Source organism: Oryctolagus cuniculus, chromosome 8 (genome assembly GCF_051225735.1).
Source record: "Oryctolagus cuniculus isolate XC-2025 breed Fujian yellow rabbit chromosome 8, ASM5122573v1, whole genome shotgun sequence".
Taxonomy (NCBI): domain Eukaryota; kingdom Metazoa; phylum Chordata; class Mammalia; order Lagomorpha; family Leporidae; genus Oryctolagus; species Oryctolagus cuniculus.
In genome coordinates, this window is record NC_142874.1 from 5,359,295 (window position 1) to 5,383,361 (window position 24,067).

Consider the following 24,067-nt stretch of genomic DNA (forward strand, 5'->3'; position numbering starts at 1 on the left):
CAAACAAGTACTCATAGAGTGGTGGGTAAGTACCAAGGGATACCAAAGCTAAGTTAAAGTGGTTCTCACTGACTCAATCTGAGACAAATTGAGCAGCCAACTAAATAGTCATAGCCAACCAATTGTAACCCATTGAATAAAATAAGCAGCCATGAGCCCATCTGATTGCAATAAATAAATTAATCGAAATTTTGATGCTCAAAGGGACTTTTCCTTAGTTTGATAACTACAGTTGAAAACTTGGTGGGACATCACCTTAGCCAAGTGACTAAAATGATCAGCATCAGTAAAGGGACGGCTCAAAATCAGGTTGAGGCAGGTGGAAATAAGCTTTGCTTGTAGAAATTTCTTACAAAGATGCAGAACCTGAATCTAATTACAGTGAAATACCAGATGACCCCAGTTAAGGAACATGCCACAACGTGACGTGCAGTTTTCAAGTGTCGAGGTCATGAAAAATGAGAAGACTGAGAAATGGTTTCAGAGAAAGGAAACGAGAGAAATGTGGTAACTAGCTGCAAGGGACGATTGCAAATCAGATTCTTGTATGTACAAGGACAGTTTGAGACATCATATAAACATGGATATGTTCTGAGGCTTAAATTGCAGTAATGAATCAGTGTTTGTGTCCTGCTTTTAACAGTTCTAATGTGGTTGTGGGAGAATGCTCTAGCTTTTTGAAAGTTGTACCACAAAGTACTTAGGGGTGATAGAGCACCGGGTCAGCAACTTTCAATTAGTTTAGGAGGCGAAATGTTCTTTATATGATACTCATAGTATCTCTGTTGGTCTGAGATCATCTCAAAATTTAAAATGTGGTTTTCTTAATATTGCTTAAAGTGTGTCTTTTGAATAATAATAGAAAAATGTAGGACTAATTTCATGATACAACCTTTGAAGGGCTGTGTCTGCCTAGACTGAGAATAAATGTAAAAGACAAGATATAAAATCCTGATATTGAAGGATTTTTGCAAACAGCTACAAGAAAACATAGTCAGGGATGCCTATTTAAAATATCTTCATTTGTTAGCCTATGGCTGCAGATTAACAATCTGTCAAAGATTTTTCTAAAAATCTTGGTTTTTAAGGTGTTCTTCAAAAGTTAATAAGCATAGGCAAAGTTAGTCTTTTCAGGGTGGAAAAGGGTGATCTCTTTCCTGCCCATCATAAAGGGCCACAGCTGACACTCCCATAACACAAGACAAGCTCACAAGAGAAAAGCCAAACAAATTTATTTGCTCATAGCTTTATGTGACACAGGAGTCTTCAGATTAGAGATCCAAAGACGCTGGATAAACTATTGTTATTCCGAGTTCTTCATGTGGAAGCATGATTGGACTAGGGTGTGGTCTGACTGAGGGGGTACCCCAGCAAGACCATCACTTTAGATCACTCTCACCCTCAATGCACAATTCCTACTCCTGGGCATGGGGGAACCCAGCTGAATGAGGGTTTTGTTGTCTACAATCAAGGTAGGACAGAGGGTTTCTTTACGGTCAGCTCTTACACAAGGATGGAGAGAAGATCGCGGAATATGTTTAGGCTTTGTGGCTGGCTTTTGGAAAAAAGGGAGGGACTGGGGTGATTCTAGATTCTATGACCTGCCTTGAGGAAAAGAAATCCTAGTTTCTGTAGCTTGCCTGGGGAGAATAAGTGTGAAAGACAGAAGAAAAGGTCAAAGAGAAACTGCTTCCTAGCACTCCCTGAGGGAACTGTTCTCTGAGCCCCGGTATCTCAGTCCTGTCAGTTTATTCTCGTGTAGACTTGAGGTCACTGAAATGGGTGATGTTCCACCGGTGATGGTCATTCTAATCACATGATACTAATCCTTTGTTTTGACTTTGTTGTTCTGACATGGTTGAAAAGGGGGCTAATCTGAAAGTCATTCCACGAGAATACTATTTACAACGCAGCTCAGTGTTGCATAGGTGACTTTCATGTTTTGTGCCCTGATACAGCTATGTGCGAAGTCTGGCATGGATGGATGATTTTTCTACGAGAATGTTAATTGCCCTATTGTTGCAAGGTCCCAATATATCTTACAAAGGAAGTAGTCACTTTTATCCTTTTCATGCTTTGATCATGGACTGAAAATACTTCTCACATAAGAAGATTTAATGACTGTTGAAACTTCTCTTTTTATTTCTTCATAATTATGAGTATTCTTGACAATTTCAAAGACTTACAAGTTTGTTAAGGATAACAAGCACATAATTGTTCTTGGAGTCCATAATCATCTTTTGAAATTATATAAACCTGAGGTTTTTAAATGGCAGAATTAACGTTCTCCACATGAAAACCTGCACAGAGAATTTGGGACATGCTCAAGCTGACTTACCTCAAATGGTAGAGTTAGAAACATACCAGGGGATTCCAATTCAATCCCATCAAGGTGGCATGTACCAATGCCATCTTACTAGTCCCAGTGATCAATTTCTGTTCACCATTGATCATAATGATAGGACTAAGAACCAAAGGGATCACATAAACAAAAATAGTGTCTGCAAATACTAGTTGATAGAATCAAAAAGGGAGAGAGTGATCCAACATGGGAAGTGAGATACACAGCAGACCCATAGAATGGCAGATGTCCTAAACAGCACTCTGGCCTCAGAATCAGCCCTTAAGGCATGCGGATCTGGCTGAAAAGCCCATGAGAGTATTTCAGGCATGGAAAGCCAAGACACTCTGGGGAAAAAAAAAAAAAACTAAATGAAAGATCTCTGTGAGTGAGATCCCAGTGGAAAGAACGGGTCATCAAAGAAGGAGGTACCTTTCTCTGAAGGGAGGAGAGAACTTCCACTTTGACCATGGCCTTGTCTAAATATGTTCAGAGTCAGTGAACTCAGGGGGCTTCCATAGCCTTGGCAGCTCATGACAAGAGCCTAGGGTGATTACTGATGCCATAAACAAGAGTGTCAATTTGTTAAGTCAACAACAGGAGTCACTGTGCACTTACTCCTCATGTAGGATCTTTGTCCTTAGTGTGCTGTACATTGAGATTTAATGCTATAACTAGTACTCAAACAGTATTTTTCACTTTGTGTTTCTATGTGGGTGCAAACTGTTGAAATCTTTACTTAATATATGCTAAACTGATCTTCTGTATATAAAGAGAATCGAAAATGAATCTTGATGTGAATGGAAGGGGAGAGGGAGTGGGAAAGGGGAGGGTTGCGGGTGGGAGGGACGTTATGGGGGGAAGCCATTGTAATCCATAAGCTGTACTTTGGAAATTTATATTCATTAAATAAAAGTTAAAAAAAAAAGAAAACCTGCACAGAGATGCTTGTAGCATCTTTATTCGTAATTGCCAGAACTTGGGAGCAACCAAGATGTCCTTCAGTCGATGAATGAATAAATGCGTATTACTGAGGGAAGTTAATCTGAGAGAGGCACATACTGTGTGGTTCCAACTGTAGGGAATTCTGGGACAATCAAAACTATGGACAACGGTAACATAATCAGCAGTTACTAGGGTTAGTGGAGAGAGGGGCAAAACACTGAGTTTCTCTGGAGCAAGCAACACTGCTGTGTGATAATAGAATGATGGATGCATGTCATTACACACTTGTCCAAACCCAGAGGAGGTACAGCCCCAAGAATGGACCCCAGTGTAAACTCTGGACTCTGGTAATGGTGATGCATCCGTGTCGATCCATCAGTGGTAACAAACGTTCCACTGTGGGGGGATGTTGATGGGAAGGGAGGTTGTAGACATGGGCAGGGCGTCAAAGGGAAAGCTCTGTGCCTTCGCTGTGTTTTGCTCTGCACCTAAAATGATGGTAAAAAGTAGTCTACTTTGGGAGGGAAGAAGAGAATATTATTGTTTTCTTGGAATTGTATTTATGAACTACATTGAATCTATTAAAAACTGAAAAACTGGGCAGTCATTACAGTGTAGCTGGTTAAGCCGCTGCCTGCAACACTGGCATCCCATGTGGGTGCTGGTTCATGACCCAGGTGCTCCGTTTGCAATCCAGCTCCCTGCTAATGGCCTGGGAAAGGCAGCAGAGGATGACGCAAGTGCTCAGGCCCCTGCCACCCATGTGGGAGACCTGGAGGAAGCTCCTGGCTCCTGGCTCTAGCCTGGCCTAGCCTCTGGCATTGCGGCCATTTGGAGAGTAAATCAGCAGATGGAATCTCTCCCTCTCTCACTCTGTAAATTTGCCTTTCAAATAAATAAATAATTTTTAAAAACTTTAAAAAAACTAAGTCTAAAAAGAAATTACTGAAAACTCTACTTTTAGAAATGGCATTGGGCCGGCGCCGTGGCTCACTAGGCTAATCCTCCACCTAGCAGCGCCGGCACACCGGGTTCTAGTCCCGGTCGGGGCGCCGGATTCTGTCCCGGTTGCCCCTCTTCCAGGCCAGCTCTCTGCTGTGGCCCGGGAGTGCAGTGGAGGATGGCCCAGGTGCTTGGGCCCTGCACCCCATGGGAGACCAGGAGAAGCACCTGGCTCCTGCCATCGGATCAGCACGGTGCGCCAGGCGCAGCGCGCTGGCCTTGGCAGCCATTGGAGGGTGAACCAACAGCAAAGGAAGACCTTTCTCTCTGTCTCTGTCTTTCTCACTGTCCACTCTACCTGGAAAGAAAGAAAGGAAGGAAGGAAGGAAGGAAGGTAGGAAGGAAGGAAGGAAGAAATGGCATTATGACTCTTCAAATCAGAATAGGATGGCTATATAATTGCAAAACAAGGACACTTCCTCGAAGTTGATCACAGCAAACTTTTCATCTCTGTGTTCAGGAGACTATTTTTGCTTCTTGTTAGAAGTAAACCTTTGGCTCATTTTCAAAGTAAGGTGTTCAGCTGTGAGTAGACAAGTAGCTAGCATAACAGCTTGCAGACAAGTAGCCAGCTAGCCTAGCAGCTAGGTTACACGCACCTGAAAGTTTTTAGGCCAACGAGGTTAGTGCCAAAACAGCTGAAGCAAATGCAGTTCGTTACTCAGCCAATGAGGAACTGAGGGAGGGACCTGCGTGCTAGAAAATCAATATGTTGCTATAAAGCATTCTGGGTGTGGTGTTCTACTGGGCACCCAATCTTGCAAGATCATTTATAAAATCTCACTTCCGCTGCACTTCCTGGTAAGAGTCCGTCCTGAGCAGACAGGTGAGGCTGGCTCTCGCACTCCTTATCTTTGTGTCTCCAATCTTTCTATCAACAAGTAAATTTTGGCCTCCCTAACCAGAGAGAAAAACAAATAATGACATGGACTCGGTTTACAATGACTTTTCTTTCTTGTGCGGGAGATAAAATTAAAGCACTCAAAACAAATTCAGAAGAAATGTGGAGAAATGTGATTGCTTGTTGGTGCAGACTGGGGGACCGGTGCACTGCTCCGTGAAGTTCCAAAGTCTTCACAGTCCTCGTTCTAATCAAATGTTTACTTGTAGAGGTATAAATCTATCAAGTCAAATGACTTTCCAAGACTTTGTTTTTTTCCAAGACTTTAATTTTTTCCAAGACTTTAATTTTTAAATTGGTTTTGAAACTCTACACTCTGTCATAGAAACATGGTTGCCAATAGTGACCAGTTTCCTCTCAAGAAATAAACAAAAGGATATTTATCTAGTAGGGGTGGAGTCTGACAGCTGTGGGCTGCAGCCTGAGGCAGGAGGTCCAACAAGCCTGGAACTTGCACGTCTGTGATAATGATGAAGTAGAATTCCAGGAACGAGGGAGAGAATGAGAAGCCAGAATGGGGTCTCTGGACTGAGGATGGGGTCTTGAGAAGGCTGCATGGTGGGCCTGATGCTGGCCCGAGTTAGAAAGTTCATGTGGTGGGCCGGCGCCTCGGCTCACTAGGCTAATCCTCTGCCTGCGACACCAGCACACCGGGTTCTAGTGCCGGTCGGGGCGCCTTTTTCTGTCCTGGTTGCCCCTCTTCCAGGCCAGCTCTCTCTGTGTCACGGGAAGGCAGTGGAGGATGGCCCAGGTGCTTGGGCCCTGCACCCCATGGGAGACCAGGAGAAGCACCTGGCTCCTGGCTTCGGATCAGCTGCAGTGCAACGGCCGCAGCGTCCATTGGAGTGAACCAACGGCAAAGGAAGACCTTTCTCTCTGTCTCTCTCTCTCTCACTGTCCACTCTGCCTGTCAAAAAAAAAAAAAAAATTCATGTGGTGAAGCTGTCGGTAAAGGGTGAAAGTGCAGAATGAGTCCCGTTCCCTCGTGCGTCCTCCACATCCCCAGAGGGCTGTGCCAGCCCTGCCGCGCCCCCAGCTCTCCATGTCAGTTCTGTGTTTTCCACCTGTAAATACCATGTCAGATGTGTCCACTCTTAGCGTGGGCATTTTAGCCCGGCAGTTAAGATGTTCTGTCCCATGGCAGAATTCACAGCTCTGCTTCTAATTCTAGCTCCCTGCCTAGGCAAACCCTGGAAGGAGCAGGTGACTGCTCAAGTGACTGTGTCCCTGCCACCACGTGGGAAACCCAGATTGCATTTTCCCTCCTGGCTTCAGACCCGCGCAGTCCTAGCTATTACAGGCCCGTGGAGAATGATATAGATGGGATCTCTCACTGTCTAGCTCGTGCTCACTCTCTCCCTCTCTCTCCACTTTGCTCACCTACACTCACACCAGCCTAGACTAAGCCCAGTTGTCTCCTACCCTGATTACTGCCAAGCCTCCGCCTCACCCTCCCTGGTCTCCTCCGAGTGGCTCCCCACCCCAGAATAGTGTAACAAAAACATCTGCGTTTCCCAAGTGGTCCCCTGGGCTGAAATCCTTCCTGGTTTCCCTCACGTTTCTAATAAAGTCCGACCTTGATCTTTGCAGGAAGATACTTCTGTACCCTTGGAGCCTCATCTGAGTCTCAGCACAGCTCCTGCCCCCAAAGCCCCTCGGTCACCAATCTGTCCCCACTCCCCTCCCCCTCACCCACGGGCCAGTCCTTGTCTGCCTTCAGATCTCAGCCTAAGCGGCACCATGCCGCTGAGACTCCCGCCGAGTGCTCCTCGTGTAAAACCCGAAACAGTTACTTTCCTTTATAGCACTCATTTGCTTTGTTCGTGAACCTCTCAGAATTTAGAGTCTGTTGGTAGCTTGTGCAGTGTGTCTTCCCAGCTAGCCAGTGAACTCCTCCCTGTCTTCTTCCTGTAAGAAGAGACCAGCCTTGACTTTGAGCCCACGGTAAGAATACAGTAAATTCGCGATTTTTAAAGTGGTTGACTGGTAAGTTATTGTAACAGAGGGGAAGTAAGCCAAACTGTAACACATGGACCAACATCTCATCTAAATAAATAAATAAAAGGGGGCTAGCATTGTGGCCTAGCAGGTAAAGCCGCTGCTTGGGATGCTGGTACCCCGTATGGGTGCAGGTTCAAGTCCAGCTGCTCCACTTCCAATCCAGCGCCCTGCTAACAGCCTAGGAAAAGCACTGGGAGATGGGTCAAGTGTTCGGCCCCTGCCCTCACGTGGGAGACCCGGAAGAGGCTCCTGGCTTCAGCGTAGCTGGCTTGTGAACATGCTACAGAGGTGAAGTGCGTTGGTGTCAGTGTAGTTAGGGGGTGAGGCCGCCTCATGGAGGGTTGTACAAAACACCGAGAAAGCCAGATGTTGAAATCTCCAGTGCACTGCCTTTGCATGAACCTTCTTCAAGCGCTGTGTCCTCTCCTCTCCCCGTCGCAGTTGCTCATGGGAGTGAACAGGACATCATGTGCTCGCTGGGCTACTTCTCCTGTGGGAACATCACCAAGTGCCTGCCTCAGTTCCTGCACTGCAACGGCGTGGACGACTGCGGGAATCGGGCCGACGAGGACAACTGCGGTGAGTGAGCCCCCGTGGTCACAGCGAGAGGAAAGGCCCGGATGGGCTGCGGGTGATGTTGCTGGGACCTCTCTCAACAGAGAGAGAAATAGGGGAAATAAAGCTAAAATCGAAACAGAAAATGTGCACCCTGTAAGGAAACCTTACAGTTATCTCATAAGCTTAAAATACGTGTTCTTTTCTACGAGGTAGTAGCCAGCCATTATTTCAGGGAAGTCCTAACTGTGCACAGAGTAAGTATTTTAACCCAAAAAAACCTGCCGCCTTGTGGTCTCGGAGGCAGGATGGGGTACAAATTGAGAATGTGGACTCAGGAGCCAGACAGCCCAGGTCTGAACCTGGGTTAATCAATAACCAGTCATGTGAACTTGAAAACGTTTTCTAACTTGTCTGTGGCTCAGTTTCTTCACTTTGTTAGAAAAAAATGAAGTGTGATAATTGTGCCTACACCATGAGAATCTGGGGAGATAGAGTAAGGGTTGGAGGGGTGCCAGGCATTATGTTTTAGGGGCTATTGTTCTTGCTTACCTTCTGTTTCCACATGAGGGAGGAAAAGTGGGACCTCCTAAAAGAAACTAAGTCCAGCTCACCTGGTACTTAGCCAACAAGCACACCTGTGACATTATAAAGCCAACAAGTGAGGCTTCTTGTCGCTCCCCGTCTTCGTGGGGGAACGACACTAAACCCTGCCTAGGCTTCATATCCGAGTCACGGCACCATTATGTCGCTCCCTCTCTTCGTGGAGGAACGACACAGGACCCTGCGCTGTTCTTTTGTCTACTCGGCCCTCCCCGGGTTTGCTGCTGGTTCTTCCCGGGTTGGCTACCGTCCCTTCCACCTCCGTGGAAGGGCGGTTCCCCCTGGCCACTTTCCCCACTTCTGCGGGGGAGCGGCACACCGCTGGCCGGCTCTCTCGGGGGCTGCTCAGGTGTTCCTTCAGATAGATGTTCCTGGTGCATGTTGTCTCTCTCCTCCTTTATAGTCCTCTTCCACCAATCCCAACTCTGCTACCCACACGCCGAGTACGCTGCTCTCCTCCAATCAGGAGCAGGTCCTGCTGTTTATTGGTTGAACTGGAGGCAGCTGTGTAGAAGCTGTTTTCTCCTCTCCCAGCGCCATATTGTGGGAGAGCAGATGCATAAAATAAGTCTTAATTCCAGTAACTTAGTCTAGTCTGAGTTGCTCCCCACAGCTTCTGATCAATTAGAATGTTTGGAAAATTAGCTTTCAGAGAGGGTGTTGTTCAAATTTCTGAAGCCTTGAAAATAGAAATTTCTAAATGAGCTTGAATATCCTGGATCTGGTTCCCTGGGAAAAATAAGCCTTGGTTAATAATGTAAAATAGTAAGATTTTTCTCTTATGGGGAACGTAAATACTATTTGTGGAGGACAAAAGCAGATAGCCTCATGTTAATATTCACAGAAGTACATAAATTATGTACACTACAGAACCCTTGCTGCTTTCACTTCTTGAAGGAATTAAATTTCTGTTAAAGAAAGATGAAGACCAGGCTTGAAAATCCTTTGACCTGAAAAAATTCAGCTAGGCCACATAACGTAGCCTTTATCTTGAACACAAGCAAAACTTAGATTATTTCTTTACAACGTCCATGGTGATTGCAAATGAAAATGAAATAGTCTCCCTCAGATGGGTTCCAATAATCACTTTAACCAGTCGTTGCCCTCTGGAAACCCACCATGTACCGATCATGGCAAGGTGACACAGCTCCCTGGCTTTCGCCGTCTGAGCTGGCCTATCCTATGCTGCCTATCCTATGCTGCCTATCCTATGCTGCCTATCCTATGCACCTATCCTATGCTGCCTATCCTATGCTGCCTATCCTATACTGCCTATCCTATGTTGCCTATCCTATGCTGCCTGTCCTATGCTGCCTATCCTATGCTACCTATCCTATGCTGCCTATCCTATGCTACCTATCCTATGCTGCCTATCCTATGCTGCCTATCCTATGCTGCCTGTCCTATGCTGCCTGTCCTATGCTGCCTGTCCTATGCTGCCTATCCTATGCTGCCTATCCTATGCTGCCTATCCTATGCTGCCTGTCCTATGCTGCCTGTCCTATGCTGCCTGTCCTATGCTGCCTATCCTATGCTGCCTATCCTATGCACCTATCCTATGCTGCCTATCCTATGCTACCTATCCTATGCTACCTATCCTATGCTACCTATCCTATGCTGCCTGTCCTATGCTGCCTGTCCTATGCACCTCTGGGCTTCCACCCAGCAGCAATGGTTGCAGAAGCATGACCAGGAATGCAGCAGGGACAGCAAATTCACCACCAAAATAGGGTCTGGGTTGAAGAAAGTTGAACTCTAACCATATGCTGTGTTTGAAGGGATCATGTAACCCAAACCAGAAGCCTTGCTGTTCTATATCCTAACACCATGAAGGTGCCTGGGATTCACCAATCAGCAAATTGAGGGGAAGCAGTAAGGCATCTGGCTGCAGAGAGCAGAGAGCAGGCTTCTGAATCAGACACTTGCCTCCCATTCTGGTTATTAAGCGAAGCAGAAGTGGCTGCTTTATCTTCCATAACATGGGAACACAATGAGTGGCTGTGGCTGCGGGTTGTTGAGGACTCAGAGTGGAGGCCTGGGTGTGGCATCAGGATTCTAGTTGGCTCTGCTGCTTATCCAGCTCCCTGCTAAGGCACCTGGGAGGCGGCAGATCGTGGCTCCAGTATTAGGTCCCTGCACCCACATGGGACACCTAGGTGAAGCTGTGGCTCCTGGCTGCAGCATGATCCAGCCCTGGTAGATGTGGCCATCTAGAGTAGATGGACGATTGATTCTCCTCTGTGTGTGTGTGTGTGTGTGTGTGTGTATGTGTGTGTCCTTCTCTGTCACTATGCCTTTCAAATAAATAAATCTTAAAGAGAATTCAATGAAATCAGATATCTAAGGTACTTAACAGAGTAAAAATGTTATGGCCTGAATAGGTGAGCCCCCCAAAATTTGGGAACTCCAGGAAACCCCCATCCCTTAAGGTGTGAAGCAAGGTATTAGGAAATAGAAATTTTAACCTGTTCAGAACCTCAGAGACCGCCAATTGGCTCACCTCTGCTCACCTGCATGGGTAGGCTGGGCTGTCCAGGAGGATGGCTGCCTGCTGTCCCACTCTTCAAAGTACAAGTGACAAAATGTTTGAAATTTAGTCATTTCTGTTTGCTTCCCATTGCTTTAATTTCCTTTGCCTACTGGATTTTTTCTTTATTTTATAATATTTGGATAATTCACACTTCAAAGGCTATTCACTTTGAAGACATCTGTATTTAAATACATATGGGACGCCAGCACTGCAGGTGGCTGCTTTACCCACTGTGCCACAGCTCCAGCCCTTTAACCAGACCTTTTAAGGTTCATCCTAAAATACAAGCCCACCAAAACCTCTCCCGGAGTCCCTTAAGCTATTCAAACATTGGCACCAATGATGACTATTAAAATGGAAAAATAAGTCATATGGGAGCAGTTGAAATAAAATTGGAAGTAAAAAAAAAAAATAATAACAATGAGCCACTAAGTGAATTAAACTAAGTGAATTAAACTGCCTCCCCATACACTGGATGCTATAGCTCTGAATTAAATGAGAAAGAACTGCTCCTCTTGTAGCGTGGTTGGCGCTTTAAACAAAGGCTCTTACTTGAGTATTAAGGTCCAGGCTTTTGAGTGTTTTGAGTATTAAGGTCTCAGACAACACATAGATGATTTCACTGTAACTAAGTACGTAAAATCACCTTGTTACAAACAGCACTAAGGTAGCAAGGCACTCAGCATTTTTCATGGACACAATGCAAAACAAAGGCAATAGATATAAATTTTTTTCAGTGTAAAAGTAAATCTTTCTAAAAAACTAAGAGTGGGAATGGGAGCAGGAGGAAGAAGAGAGATTGGAGCATGGGCGGGACGGGGTAGGGTGGGAAATATCGCTCTGTTCCTAATCAGTGTACATGAAATACATGAAACTTGTGTGACTTAAATGAAATTTTTTTAAAAATTTTTTTTCAGTACAATTCATGGGAATCCCTTTCTCACTGAAATATAGGCAATTTGGAATTCTATATATATACATGATATATAATATACATATAATATATATTCAGATATACATATGCCAAAACTGATTACACCATTGTTATCATAATTTTGATCCTTACTAGTAAACTTTAATGTAGAAATTTACGGATGTTTTTCCTCAGGTTATGCCCTTTGATGTAATTCCCAAATAATTTCCATATGTTTTTGCCATGTGTCACTAACTCATTTGCATCTCCACTCAGACTTATCACAAACACAATCCAAATACAAGTCAAAAAAACTTTTTAAGTCACCGGAGCAGTTTTTGATGTGGCGATGACAAACCAAGGAAAAAAGAGACCTTTCAGCTCTTCAGCTAGAACTCTGAGATACTTGTGAGAAACTGGGTAAATACCAGGGGAACTCAGCCACAAAAATTGAGAGTTCTCATTTAGTTTGCTTATGAGAAACCAAAAAAAAAAAAAAAAAAAAAAAAAGCCGTCCAGAGTTGCTGGATGGGAGGGCACCATGGGGAGACAGAGACAAAGACTGGAATTGCACTGTCATGAGCTGAGGGACAAGGAGCCACTGGGAGCAGAGGTGAGGACTGATCACCCCTTGCAGCCTTCGGAGAGAGCCTGGCACTGCCAACCCCTGAATTGCAAACTTCGGGCCTCCAGAACTGTGAAGGAAAAATTTCTGTTACTTTAAACCACCAAACTTGTGGTGATTTGTTACTCCCCAAGCCCTAAGAAATTACTACAAGTCACTGGAGTCGGTGGCACTTTTTAAGTTTGGTGTATTTGTGTGTGAGAGAGAGCGAGCAGAACTGGGCCTTCGTGCAAGCGACGGCATCTAACAGACCACAGTCGGAACTCCGCTTGGCACCACGTACTCTAGAGCGCGTCCTCCAGCACAGGAAAGCGGAGCCAACTGCCGCCAATGCTCAGGGCAATCGCATCACCCCAAGCTATGCCACCTTTCTGACGCCAAATGACTGAACGATGATGCTGCCAAGAATAAAGTGGCAGCGAACCCCAACAACGTGGTTCTTGATTGATTGGACATAGATTTGATGATGCAGTTGTCCAGTCTAATATGAAGCTGTGACCCCTCCGAGTGGTGAATGATGCAGGCAGGCCCAAGGTCCAGGCAGAGTACAAGCGAGAGCCAGAATGTTCCTCTCCAGAGGCGGTGTCCTCAGTGGTTCTAACAGAGATGAAGGAAACTGTGGAAGCGACCTTGGGAAGATGTTAACCATGCTGTAGTCAAGGTGCCAGTTTACTTCAGTGACTTTAGCATGAAGCCACCAAGCCACCATGGAACCACTGCTGGTCTCAACGTGCTTAGCATTATTAATGAGCCCGCTGCTGCTGCTATTGCTCATGGCTTAGACAAAAACGTTGGGGCTGAAAGAAATGTGCTGACTTTTGGCTTGAGAAGTGGCACTTGTGATGTGTCTCTCCTCACATTAGAAGATGGGATTTTTGAGGCCAAATCCACATTTGGAGACACCCACTTAGATGGAGAAGCCTTCGAGAACCAGTCAACCATGGTATCGCCTAGTTCAAGTACAAGCATGAGAAGTGCATCAGCGAGAACAAGAGAGCTGTCAGTGCCTCTGTACTGCTTGTGAACAAGTTAAATCTACCCTGTCTCCCAGCACCCAAGTGAGCACTGAGGCAGAGTCTCTCCATGAAGGAATCGACTTCTACATCTCCACTTGAAGAGCTGAATGCTGACCTTTTCCATGGCACCCTGGTCCCCATAGAGAAAGCCCTTCAAAATGCCAAGTTAGATAAGCCATAGATCCATGATACTGTCCTGGTGAGTGGTTCTGCTAGATTTCCCAAGATTGAGTTCAGTGGAAAAGAACTGGAGAAGAGCGTCAACCCTGATGTGGCCATTGCCTATGGTGCAGCTCCACAGGCAGCCATTCTTTCTGGAGACAAACCTGAGAATTGTTTCAATATCTATTACTGTTGGCCATCACTCCTCTTGCCCTTGGTATTGAAACTGCCCCTCAGCTGCAGTACCACCATCCCTACCAAGTGGACACAGACCTTCACCACCTGCTCTGGCTACCGGCCTGGGGTACTCATTCAGGATTATGAAGGTGATCATGCTATGACCAAGGATAACTGTCTGCTCAGCGAGTTTGGATGTGCAGGCATACCTCCTGCACACCATGGTGTTCCTCAGGTTCAAGTCACTTTTGATGCTGATGCCAAAGGCATTGTTAACCTGTCTGCTGTGGGCAAGAACACAGGAAAAGAGAACAAGACTGCCATTACTAACGGCAAGGGCCAGGAAGCTGAGAATTATAAAGCTGAAGATGAGAAGCAGAGGGACAAGGTGTCCTCCAAGAAACAGTTGAATCCTATGCATTCAACATGAAAGTGACTGTTGAAGATGAAAAACCTCAAGCAAGGTCAATGATGAGGATAAACAGAAGATTCCTGACACGTGGAACTGGCTGGATAGGAACCAGATTGCAGAAAAGGAAACAGATGGAGAAAGTCTGCAACCCCTTCTCACCAAGCTGCACCAGAGTACAGGAGACATGTCGGGGGAATGCTGGGGCTTCCCTGGGCGGGGGGAGCTCCTCCACCTGGCGGTGATTCCTCAAGGCCCACCATCGAAGAGGTTGATTACGCCGACGCCAGTGCAGACACAGCATTGGTCCACACGGTAACTGATGGGAGGACCCAAATCTGTGGCAAGTGCTGTGCCAGCTCACTGCTACAATAAGTCACTGAGCGTCCTCAGCACTTGAGTATGGAACACGTGCATGGGAAAAGGAAACAGCACTGCACTCTATAAGCACTGTATCTCCGTGGAAAATGCAATGGCTTCAATCAACCTTACTTAAAATTGGCATCAAAAGTATTAATACAACAGTAAAGAGAAGGGTCACACTTTAATAGGCTTACAATGACATTAAGGCGAACACAGCGTGCTCTTCCAGATTAAAGAGTTGGCTTTTTGTGAACTCTTGACACCCTTGCAATGAGCCATTCTTATGCAAAGCTGTATGTGGGCTGAAACCCCTAGAGATGAGTTCTCTGCTATTCACACACAGTTCTGGATTATCCTAAACTTGAACAACATGCTTTTCACCAGGTGTTTTGTACAAAGACACTTCAACAAGTTTATGGAAAAACTGAAATAAAAGATAACTTTATTTTGGTGCAAAAACAACTTTGAAATCCATGTGTAGTTCTCAAGATACAGGTCTTCCACGAACATCTTTATGTGCTAGCCAATCAGGTGCAACCATGGGAGGAAGCACACAGGAGAGGCTCAAAAAACACGTTGATGAAACTTGCAGGTCCCAGAGGCAGGAGGCAGGACACTCCATGCAGAGCCACAGGAGCCGCAGGGGCAAGATCCATGATGATCAAGGGACACAAGACAACAGCGAGGGAAAGTGTAAAGCCAGAGTACTGCAGTTTTGGCAGGAAATCAAGGCAGGGCAAGTGAACAGCTGAGGTTGGAGCAGGTGGAATCATCCCAGCGGATTTTTATAGGAATGGCCCCTTAGTGACCCAGTACCTGGGAGGATTAAGATAAGGGAATAGCGTTTGCTTGGTTGGAAAGCTCAGATGGAAGAGGTAAGTTTCTATAGCAAGGCCTGGGCCCTTAGTCCTGGGAGGGGAAGTCCCTCTGCAGCTAGAAATGAATTTCTAAGACTTCAAAACGGCCAGCGCCGCGGCTCAATAGGCTAATCCTCTGCCTGTGGCGCCGGCACCCCGGGTTCTAGTCCCATTTGGGGCACCAGATTCTGTCCCGGTTGTCCCTCTTCCAGGCCAGCTCTCTGCTGTGTCACGGGAAGGCAGTGGAGGATGGCCCAAGTGCTTGGGCCCTGCACCCGCATGGGAGACCAGGAGAAGCACCTGGCTCCTGGCTTCAGATCTGCGCAGTGCGCCGGCCGCAATGCACTAGCCATAACAGCCACTTGGGGGGTGAACCAATGGAAAGGAAGAACTTTGTCTCTGTCTCTCTCTCTCTTACAGTCTAAATCAGCTTGTCAAAAAAAAAAAAGACTTTAAAACATCATCATAGAACAAATTTTTAATGTATACTACACCAAGTCTTCCATGTGTTCAACGTTGCGAGCACTTCCCTGCTCTCTTCCTCACAAGCCCACACCCAAAACTATAACAACAAGTAAAAAGTCAGCACTGCCACCATAGCTAGAACTGCACTACGCTTGTGAACATTCTTTGAGAAGCTGCTTGCGAGTCTGGACATCATTGCACATAAAGCTTTCTATTTCAGTTCTTCCCAATGCTGTCTCCAGTGCTCTGCCTCCCCTACCTCCAAAGCATGTAGTCTGTGAATACCATACTTTGTGTGAAGGCTCCGTCAATCCCCAGATCTCTCTGGGTTGAAAAGCTGTTCTGTGCACAGTGACTGATGACATTTTTTAACCTTTCTAATAATATTTGACCCTGTCTTGAATAATTACAACAACAAAATCAATAACATTTTTTTCCTCGTGGAGTCCTACTATGTGCCAGAAGCACACATTAGGACTTTAAGAACATCCTTACTGTAAACTGAATCTGATACACTGTGTCCATGCTACACATAAGGAAACCAGAAGTGCAGGGAAGCCACGTAACAGCATAGTTTCAAAACCAAGTGTGTGGCTCATCTTGTTTCATTTTTGAAATGAAGGACTCATGCTATTCATCGTTACGTGATATTGCCTTCAAGTAATCTCTTATTGATAAAATGTCGGTTTTTTGGAAATCATTTTAATGCATGTTTTAAGCATCTTCGTGAAGGGGGGACAGAAACTAAGGTATTCATAATTTTCTTTTTAGAATACAGTCTATGAGAGTGTCAATAAGCTTCCAGATTTAAAATGACAAGTGTGATAATAAGAATAAGAACAAGAATAAGATAAGAATGGCTAATATATTTACAGCACCTCCTACATATAGGACACTCTTCTGAGTGCTTTGTATATTTTACCTCATTTACTCCTCATGACAACCCGGGAGAAAGATACTGTTTTTGCTCCCTTTAAAGATGGAGGAATGCAAGCATTGCGACACACATGGTAGCTCGGACACCCAGTTTACATTCTCAAGCAAGAAATGACAATCTTTGTTTTTCTATGACCAAAAGTTATTTCTATTAAAATCTTCCATTCTTCCAAGTGGTAGAAACCTAAACTAAGTTAGCTAACAGTTTGTTTTTTCCTTTCTGGGATTGCAACCACGGCCAGCAGTCTGCAATGCTAGAGATTCTCTGGGGACTGGCGGCAATGAGGCTGGTGGCTTGGTGTCATCCCATGATCATAGCATCTGCTGAGATGTGCATAAGCAGAGAAGCTTCTCGGCTGTAAGTCACCTCTGTCCTCCCCTGCCTGCGTCAGGCCCTTTAACACCCAGCACCTTCCCTGCTTACGTCCTTGTCCATCAGGTGCACCCTGCAAACATTTCCCTATTCCTACTCCAGGCTGACAGCCCAGTAAATGTCCATAAATTGTGTGTAGGTCCCTTGGCCTCAGCCCTTCGGACCACTTCTCGTCTGTTGCTCCCGTGGCCAGCCAGCCTGTGAGACAAGCCTGTGAGTCCTGCCACACCTGTGGACCTCACATAGCTAAGGGCTCCAGGTCATGCCTGCTCCCCGAGCCAAGATACCCAAGTAGGAGATGTCTGGTTTCCTCCAGAGGCAGTGCAGGGAAGACCCTTGTACTCTGTCTCTTTGGCCCAGGACTCTTATCCAGCCTGGGATTAGCAAAGCTTCACTTTTTTATTTTCCAAATCTATTGTCAAGGATCAAACATAGCATTTGAAAATCAAATGCCAACAATTTGATTCCTTTGTTATCTGTGAACTGGGGGTCACTGGTTTCTGGCAATGAAAGTGGAAAATTCCAGCTCTTTAGAATAGAAAAAGGGTAGAGGGCACAAGGAACTCAAAAGTCGAAAAACTTTGTTAAAACCCCAGAGAATTTTCCTATCACTGGCTGAGCACTGAACTAATCTGTGAGGATTAGATAAGGAGAACTGATTTATGGGTGCAATGGAAATGATATGTATTTTTAAGTATGATTCTGAGAATGTTTGAAGAGTATTCAAGGATTCTTTTAATTTTTAATTGGTCCTGAATTTAAAATTCTGAAATACTAAATATTCCATCATTTCCTAAATACAGCTTCTTTCATAGAATGTTGGCAATGCCGGGCGGTTTGATGTAGACATTAGCTGTTCTCATTGTAGAATACTCCATTGAAGTTGGTGGTTTGTCCCTTTGAAGGTTAAAAACACAGGAGGGAAAGTGATACACATCCTAAATATATGTAGTAATGCACCATTGTGCACTGTATGCTCAAAATTTACTGGTTTTCTAATTACTAGTCTCAAAATAACATTGAAAATATTTAAGTAGCTGAACCCTTGACTTTTCTAAAAATACAGACCGAGTTTTAACTTCAGGTATGCATATCTACATTTATCTCACAAAGCTTAAACCATCCCTGGTTACCTCCATAAAGATCTTCCTTTCAGAATACTTCCTGCTAGATAGAACACAACAGGCAGTTTGTTAGTGAGCTTTCTTAAGAAGATGTAGGAGTGGAATTGGTGGGGGAGGGTTGTGGTACAGCACAGTAGGCCACACTTGCAATGCTGCAGTGCCAGCTGCTCCCTGTCTGATTCAGCTCCCTGCTAATGCACCTGAAAAGGTAGCACATGATGGCCCAAGTGCTTGACCCCTGCCACCCAGGTGGGAGACCAGGATGGTTGGCGTTCCTGGCTCCTGGCTTCTGCCTGGCCCAGGCTTGGCTGTTGCGGCCAATGGGAAGTAAACCCGTGGTTGAAAGAGTCTCTCCTTTTTCTTTCCTCTTCCTCTCCCTATCCTTCTTTCTCAGTCACTCTGCCTTTGAAATAAATACATCTTTTGTAAAACTAAAATATGCAAGGATAATATTACATCCTTGATTTCTTCAAAAAGTTGCTAGCAAAGGTACTAATGTAGTGGGATTCATGAACAGAGACAAGACATCAAGGGCAGGAAGCAGACTTTAATTATTATTATTATTCCAGCATAAGCCCAGGTGGAATTTGCTCATCCAAAGACTCAGCCCTGAACACAGAAGAGTATTTTCTTATATATGGGTTAGCGTCTTTGTCTCTGTTATATAACTATCTGCATATATTTGATTGATTGCCTCTTCACTTTTCTCAATGTTTCCTTTGCAGTGCAGAATCTTCTCAACCTGATGTAACCACATTGGTCAATTTTGGCTTTGATTGCCTGTGCTTCTGGGGTCTTTTAAAGAAGTCTTTGGTTATGCCAATGTCTTGCAGAGTTTCCACAATGTTCTCTTCTAATGATTTGACTAGAAGAGTCAGGTCATAAATTTAGAGCCATTTTGAGTTGATTTACTGAATAACGTGGAAGGTAGGAGTCTAGTTTCATACTGCTGCATGCAGAGATCCAATTTTCCCAGTACCATTTCTTGAAGAAACTGTCCTTTCTCCAGGTATTGGTTTTAGCTCCTTTGCCAAATATCAGTAGGTTGTAGACGCATGGATTGATTTCTGGAGGTTCTGTTCTGTTCCATTGGTCTACATGTCTATTTTTGTGCCAGTACCAGGCTGTTTTGATTATAACTGCCCTGTACTATGTCTTGAAGTCTGCTATTGTGATGCCTCCAGCTTTGTTTTTGTTGTTCAAAATCGCTTTAGCTATTTGGGATCTCTGTTCCCATAGGAATTTTAGCATCATTTTTTTCTACATCTGGGTAGAATGTCATTGGTATCTTGATTGGGATCACATTGTATATGTAAATACCTTTGAGCAGTATGGACTTTTGATGATATAAATTCTTCAAATTCATGAACATGGAAGCTTTTCAATTTTATGTGTCTTCAGTTTCTTAATGTTTTACAATTTTAATCATAGAGATCTTTGACCCCCTTAGTTAAATTTATTCCAGGTATTTAAATTTTTTGTAGCTATTGTAAATTGGACTTGTGTTCTAAGTCGTTGCTCAGCCATTGTCTCTGTATACAAAGACCACTGATTTTTGTGTGTTACTTTTGTACCCTGCCACTTTACCAATAGTCTCTTAGTGAATATTTTCGTTCCCCTGTTTATAGAATCATGTCATCTGCAACCATGAATAATTTGACTTCCTCCTTTCCAATTTGTATCCCTTTGATTTATTTTTCTTGCCTAACAGCTCTGGCTAAAACTCCCAGTATTACATTGAAAAGCAATGGTGAAAGTGTCTGGTTCCAAACCGTAATGGAAATGCTTCCAACTTGTCCCTATTCAGTATTATGCTGGCCATGGGTTTGTAATGTATGGCCTTGTGTTCAGGAATATTCCTTTTGTAACCAATTTGCTTTAAGTTTTTATCAGGAAAGGGTGTTGTATTTTATCAAATAGTTTCTCTGCATCTATTGAGATAGCCTCACATGGTTTTTATTGTTCAAATTGTTTATGTGGTATATCACTTTTATTTATTTGCATATGTTAAACCATCCTTGCATACCAGGGATAAATCCCCCATAGTCCAGGTGAATGATCTTTCTGCTGTGTTGTTAGATTTGATTAACTAGTATTTTGTTGAGGATTTTTGTGTCTATCTTCATCAGGGATAATTGGTGTACAATATTTTTTGTTGTATTTTTTATGATTTTGGAATTAAGGATATGCTGGCTTCATAGAAGGAGTCTTGGAGGATTCCCTTCCTTTATTTTTTTTTAATATTTATTTATTTATTTGAAAGGCACTGTTTCAGAGGTAGAGGCAGACAAAGAGAGAGAGAGAAAGGTCTTCCATCCGCTGGTTCACTCCCAATGGCCACAATGACAGGAGCTAAGCCAATCCAAAGCCAGGATACAGGATACAGGAGCCAGGAGCCAGGAGCTTCTTCTGGGTCTCCCATATAGGTGCAGGGGCCCAAGGACTTTGGCCATCTTCTGCTGCTTTCCCAGGCCATAGGAGAGAGCTGGATCAGAAGTGGAGCAGCCAGGACTCGAACCAGTGCCCATATGGGATGCTGGCACTGTAGGCAGTGGCTTTACTACAGCTCTGGCCCCTCCTTTCCTTTGGGTTGTTTTGAATAGCTTAAGAACTGGAGATAATTCTTCTTGAAGAGTCTAGTAGAATTCAGAAGTGAAGCCATCCAAAGGTTTTTGTTTGTTTCAATTTATTACTGAATCAATCAATATCTTTGTTATTGGTCTGCTAAGGTTTTCTATGTTTTCATGGCTCAATTTTGGTAGATTGTATGTGTCCAGGAATCTATCCATTTTTTCTGGGTTTACCAATTTACTGGCATATAGCTCTTTGTGGTAATTCCTGGTGGTTCTTTTTATTTCTATGGTAACCATTATTACATCACCTTTTTCATATGTAATTTTATTGATTTGGGTCTTTGTTTTTTAGTTGGGCCAATAGTGTATCAAATTTTTTGTTTTTGTTTTTTCAAAAAACAAGCTCTTCATTTCACTATTCTTTTTTTATTTTTTAGGATTCAATTTTGCTTGTTTCTTTAACTATGATTTCATTTCTCCTACTACTTTTGAGTTTGGTTTGTTGTTGTTTTTCTGTGTCCTTGAGATGTATTGATAGCTCATTTATTTGATGCATTTTCAGTGTCTTGGTGTAGGAACTAATTTCTACAGATGTCTCTCTTAACACTGCCTTTGTTGGATACCATAAGTTTTGATATAGTGTATTGTCATATTCATTCATTTTTAGAAGTTTCTTTTTTCTCTTTCTTCTATGACTCACTGTTCATTCAGAAGCATGTTGTTCAGTCTCCATGTGTTTACATATGATCTAGAGATTCCTGAGTTGTCGATTTACAGCTTCATTCCACTGTGGTCAGAGAAGATGTATGGTACGATTTTGAATTTTCTTGAATTTGCTGAGACTTGCTTTATGGCCTAGTATGTGGTCAATCCTACAGAAGGTTCCAAGTACTGCTGAGAAGAATGTGTGTTCTGCAACTGTAGGATAAAAGTTCTATAGATATTCATGAGGTCCATTTGGTCTGTAGTGTCAATTAACTCTGTTTCCTTGCTGATTTTCTGTGTGGTTGATCTGTCCTTGGTGATTTTCTGTATGGTTGATCTGTCCACTGCTGAGAGGGGGGTATTGAAGTCCCCATTACTATTGTATTGGAGTCTGTGTCTCCCTTAAGATCCATTAACATTTATTTTAAACAGTCATGTGCCCTTTAATTGAGTGCATATATGTTTATTATAGTCATATCTTCTTGTCTAATTAATCCTTTAATCATTACATAATGCCCTTCTTTGTCTCTTCTATCCGTTTTTGTGTTAAACTCTATTTTCTCTGCCCTTTCCTATTTTCTCAGCCCTTTTTTCATTTCTTAGCATAGAATCTCTTTTTCCATCCTTTCACTTTCAGTCTGCATGTATCTTTGTTGGTGAGGTGTATTCTTTGTAAGCAGCTAATAATAAATGGGCCTCATTATCTAATCAATTCAACCAGTCTAACTTTTAATTGGATAATGTAGGCCATTTATATTCAAAGTTAATATTGCCAAGTAACAACTTGGCCCTGCCATTGTTCCATAAATATTCCTACTGTTCTTTTTGGATCTCCTTTGTACTTTTACTATGAGATTTTTCTGCCTTCATCTTCTTTCATAGTGATGACCATGTTTCTGTGTTTAGCACATCCTTAAGTATCATTTGTAAGGTTTGGATGAGTGGTGACAAATTCTTTCAATTTCTTTGTATTATATAAAGTCTTTATTTCACCTTCATTCATAAATGAGAGCTTTGCATAGTACATTATTCCTGATTGAAAGGGTTTTTTTTTAAGACTTTGTGTCTCCCCATTCTCTCTTATACTGAATGATTGTGATGAAAAATCAGCTGTGATACTAATTGGAGGCCCTCTGAATGTAATCTGGTGTTTCTCTGATGTACAATTTAGAATCTTTTCTTGATGTTTTACTGTTGAAAGTTTGACTAGAATGTGTCATGGTGAAGATCTTTTCTGATCATGTCTATTAGGAATTCTATCTGCTTCCTATACATGAATGTCCTTTTTTTCTCCAAATTAGGAAAGCTTTCTTTTATTATTTCACTGAATACTCCTTCTAATCCATTTTGTCTTCTACTCCTAATTCCTAGGAACTGTATGTTGGGTTGTTTGATAGTATCCTATAAATCTTTAACATGGTTTTAATTTTTATAATTTCTTCTCTTTTTTTTGGTCTGACTGAGATATTTCCAAAGATTTATCTTCTAGCATGGATATTCTTCGTTCTGCCTCACCAAGTCTGTTGTGAGGCTTTTGATTTTTTATTTGACATGTTGAACTCTTCATCTCTGATATTTCTGTTTGATTTCTCTTCAAAATCTCTCTCATGAGAAAATGTTTCATCCATGTCATGTATTGATTTCTTTAACTCATGAATGTGCTTCTCACTGCTTCTGAGTAATCCTATTATCATTGTTTTGAATTCCTTTTCAGGCATTTCATCAATCTAGTCATCTTCACATTCTAATACTGAAGTGTTGTTGTGTTCCCTTGGGGGAGTTGTATTGTCTTTCTTGTTCTTGTTTCTTGTATATCTGCTTTTATTTTCAGGCATTTGGAAACACTTGGTTTTATCCACTGATGGGTTTTTTATCTTTGAACTATGTCTCTGTGGCTCTCTGTTATGTCTGCTCCTTCAGTGAATACCAAGAGGTGTGTGCTGCATGTGGCCAGGGAGCTCTGGGCAGTGGTGAATGGTGGGAGGAGAATCCAGGCTGACACCTTCACTGGGTGTGGTAGATCTCTGTTAGCAGGGGAGGGGGGCGACCATGCCTGTTGGCATAATCACAGCCTCACAGCCTCTCTTCTTTGGAGATAAATGGGCAGGGTTAGCGCTCAGTATATACAACCTCCATCCATGCTGGCACACGAACTGCACAAAGGATCTGCGTTGTCCTCAGTGTGAGCCAGGAACCCTCTGCAGTGACCCACCCCGAGCTATCAGGAGTTCTGAACCTCTATTGCCAAACGCAGTGATTGCCCAGAGACCCAGCTACACCCCACACCCTATTGTGCGGTCACAGAATTCCCACAGTCACAGTGCACAAGGCTCCCTCCGCCACAGGATGCAAAAGATCCACTCAGCCCCACAAACCTGCCTCATCCACAGAGAGCAGAGCTGTTCCCAGGGCCAGCCGCCTGTGGGTGCTTTGCATTGGCACTTTGAGCCCCCAAACCTGTGATATGTTGAGAGGCTGGGAGCACCCCCAC

At 43.7% G+C, this 24,067-nt stretch overlaps 1 protein-coding gene across 7 annotated transcripts in view; it reads left to right on the top strand.

Annotated features, from left to right (window-relative positions):
- RXFP1 (relaxin family peptide receptor 1) overlaps positions 1-24,067 on the top strand; it is a 150,966-nt gene that overhangs the window by 42,413 nt on the left and 84,486 nt on the right. For 5 of the 7 annotated variants that reach the window (XM_089301747.1, XM_089301748.1, XM_017350136.4 and 2 more), the window contains 1 exon segment: positions 7,632-7,769. In XM_089301747.1, the coding sequence (XP_089157873.1) occupies positions 7,632-7,769 (138 nt within the window). 7 annotated transcript variants of the gene reach the window in all.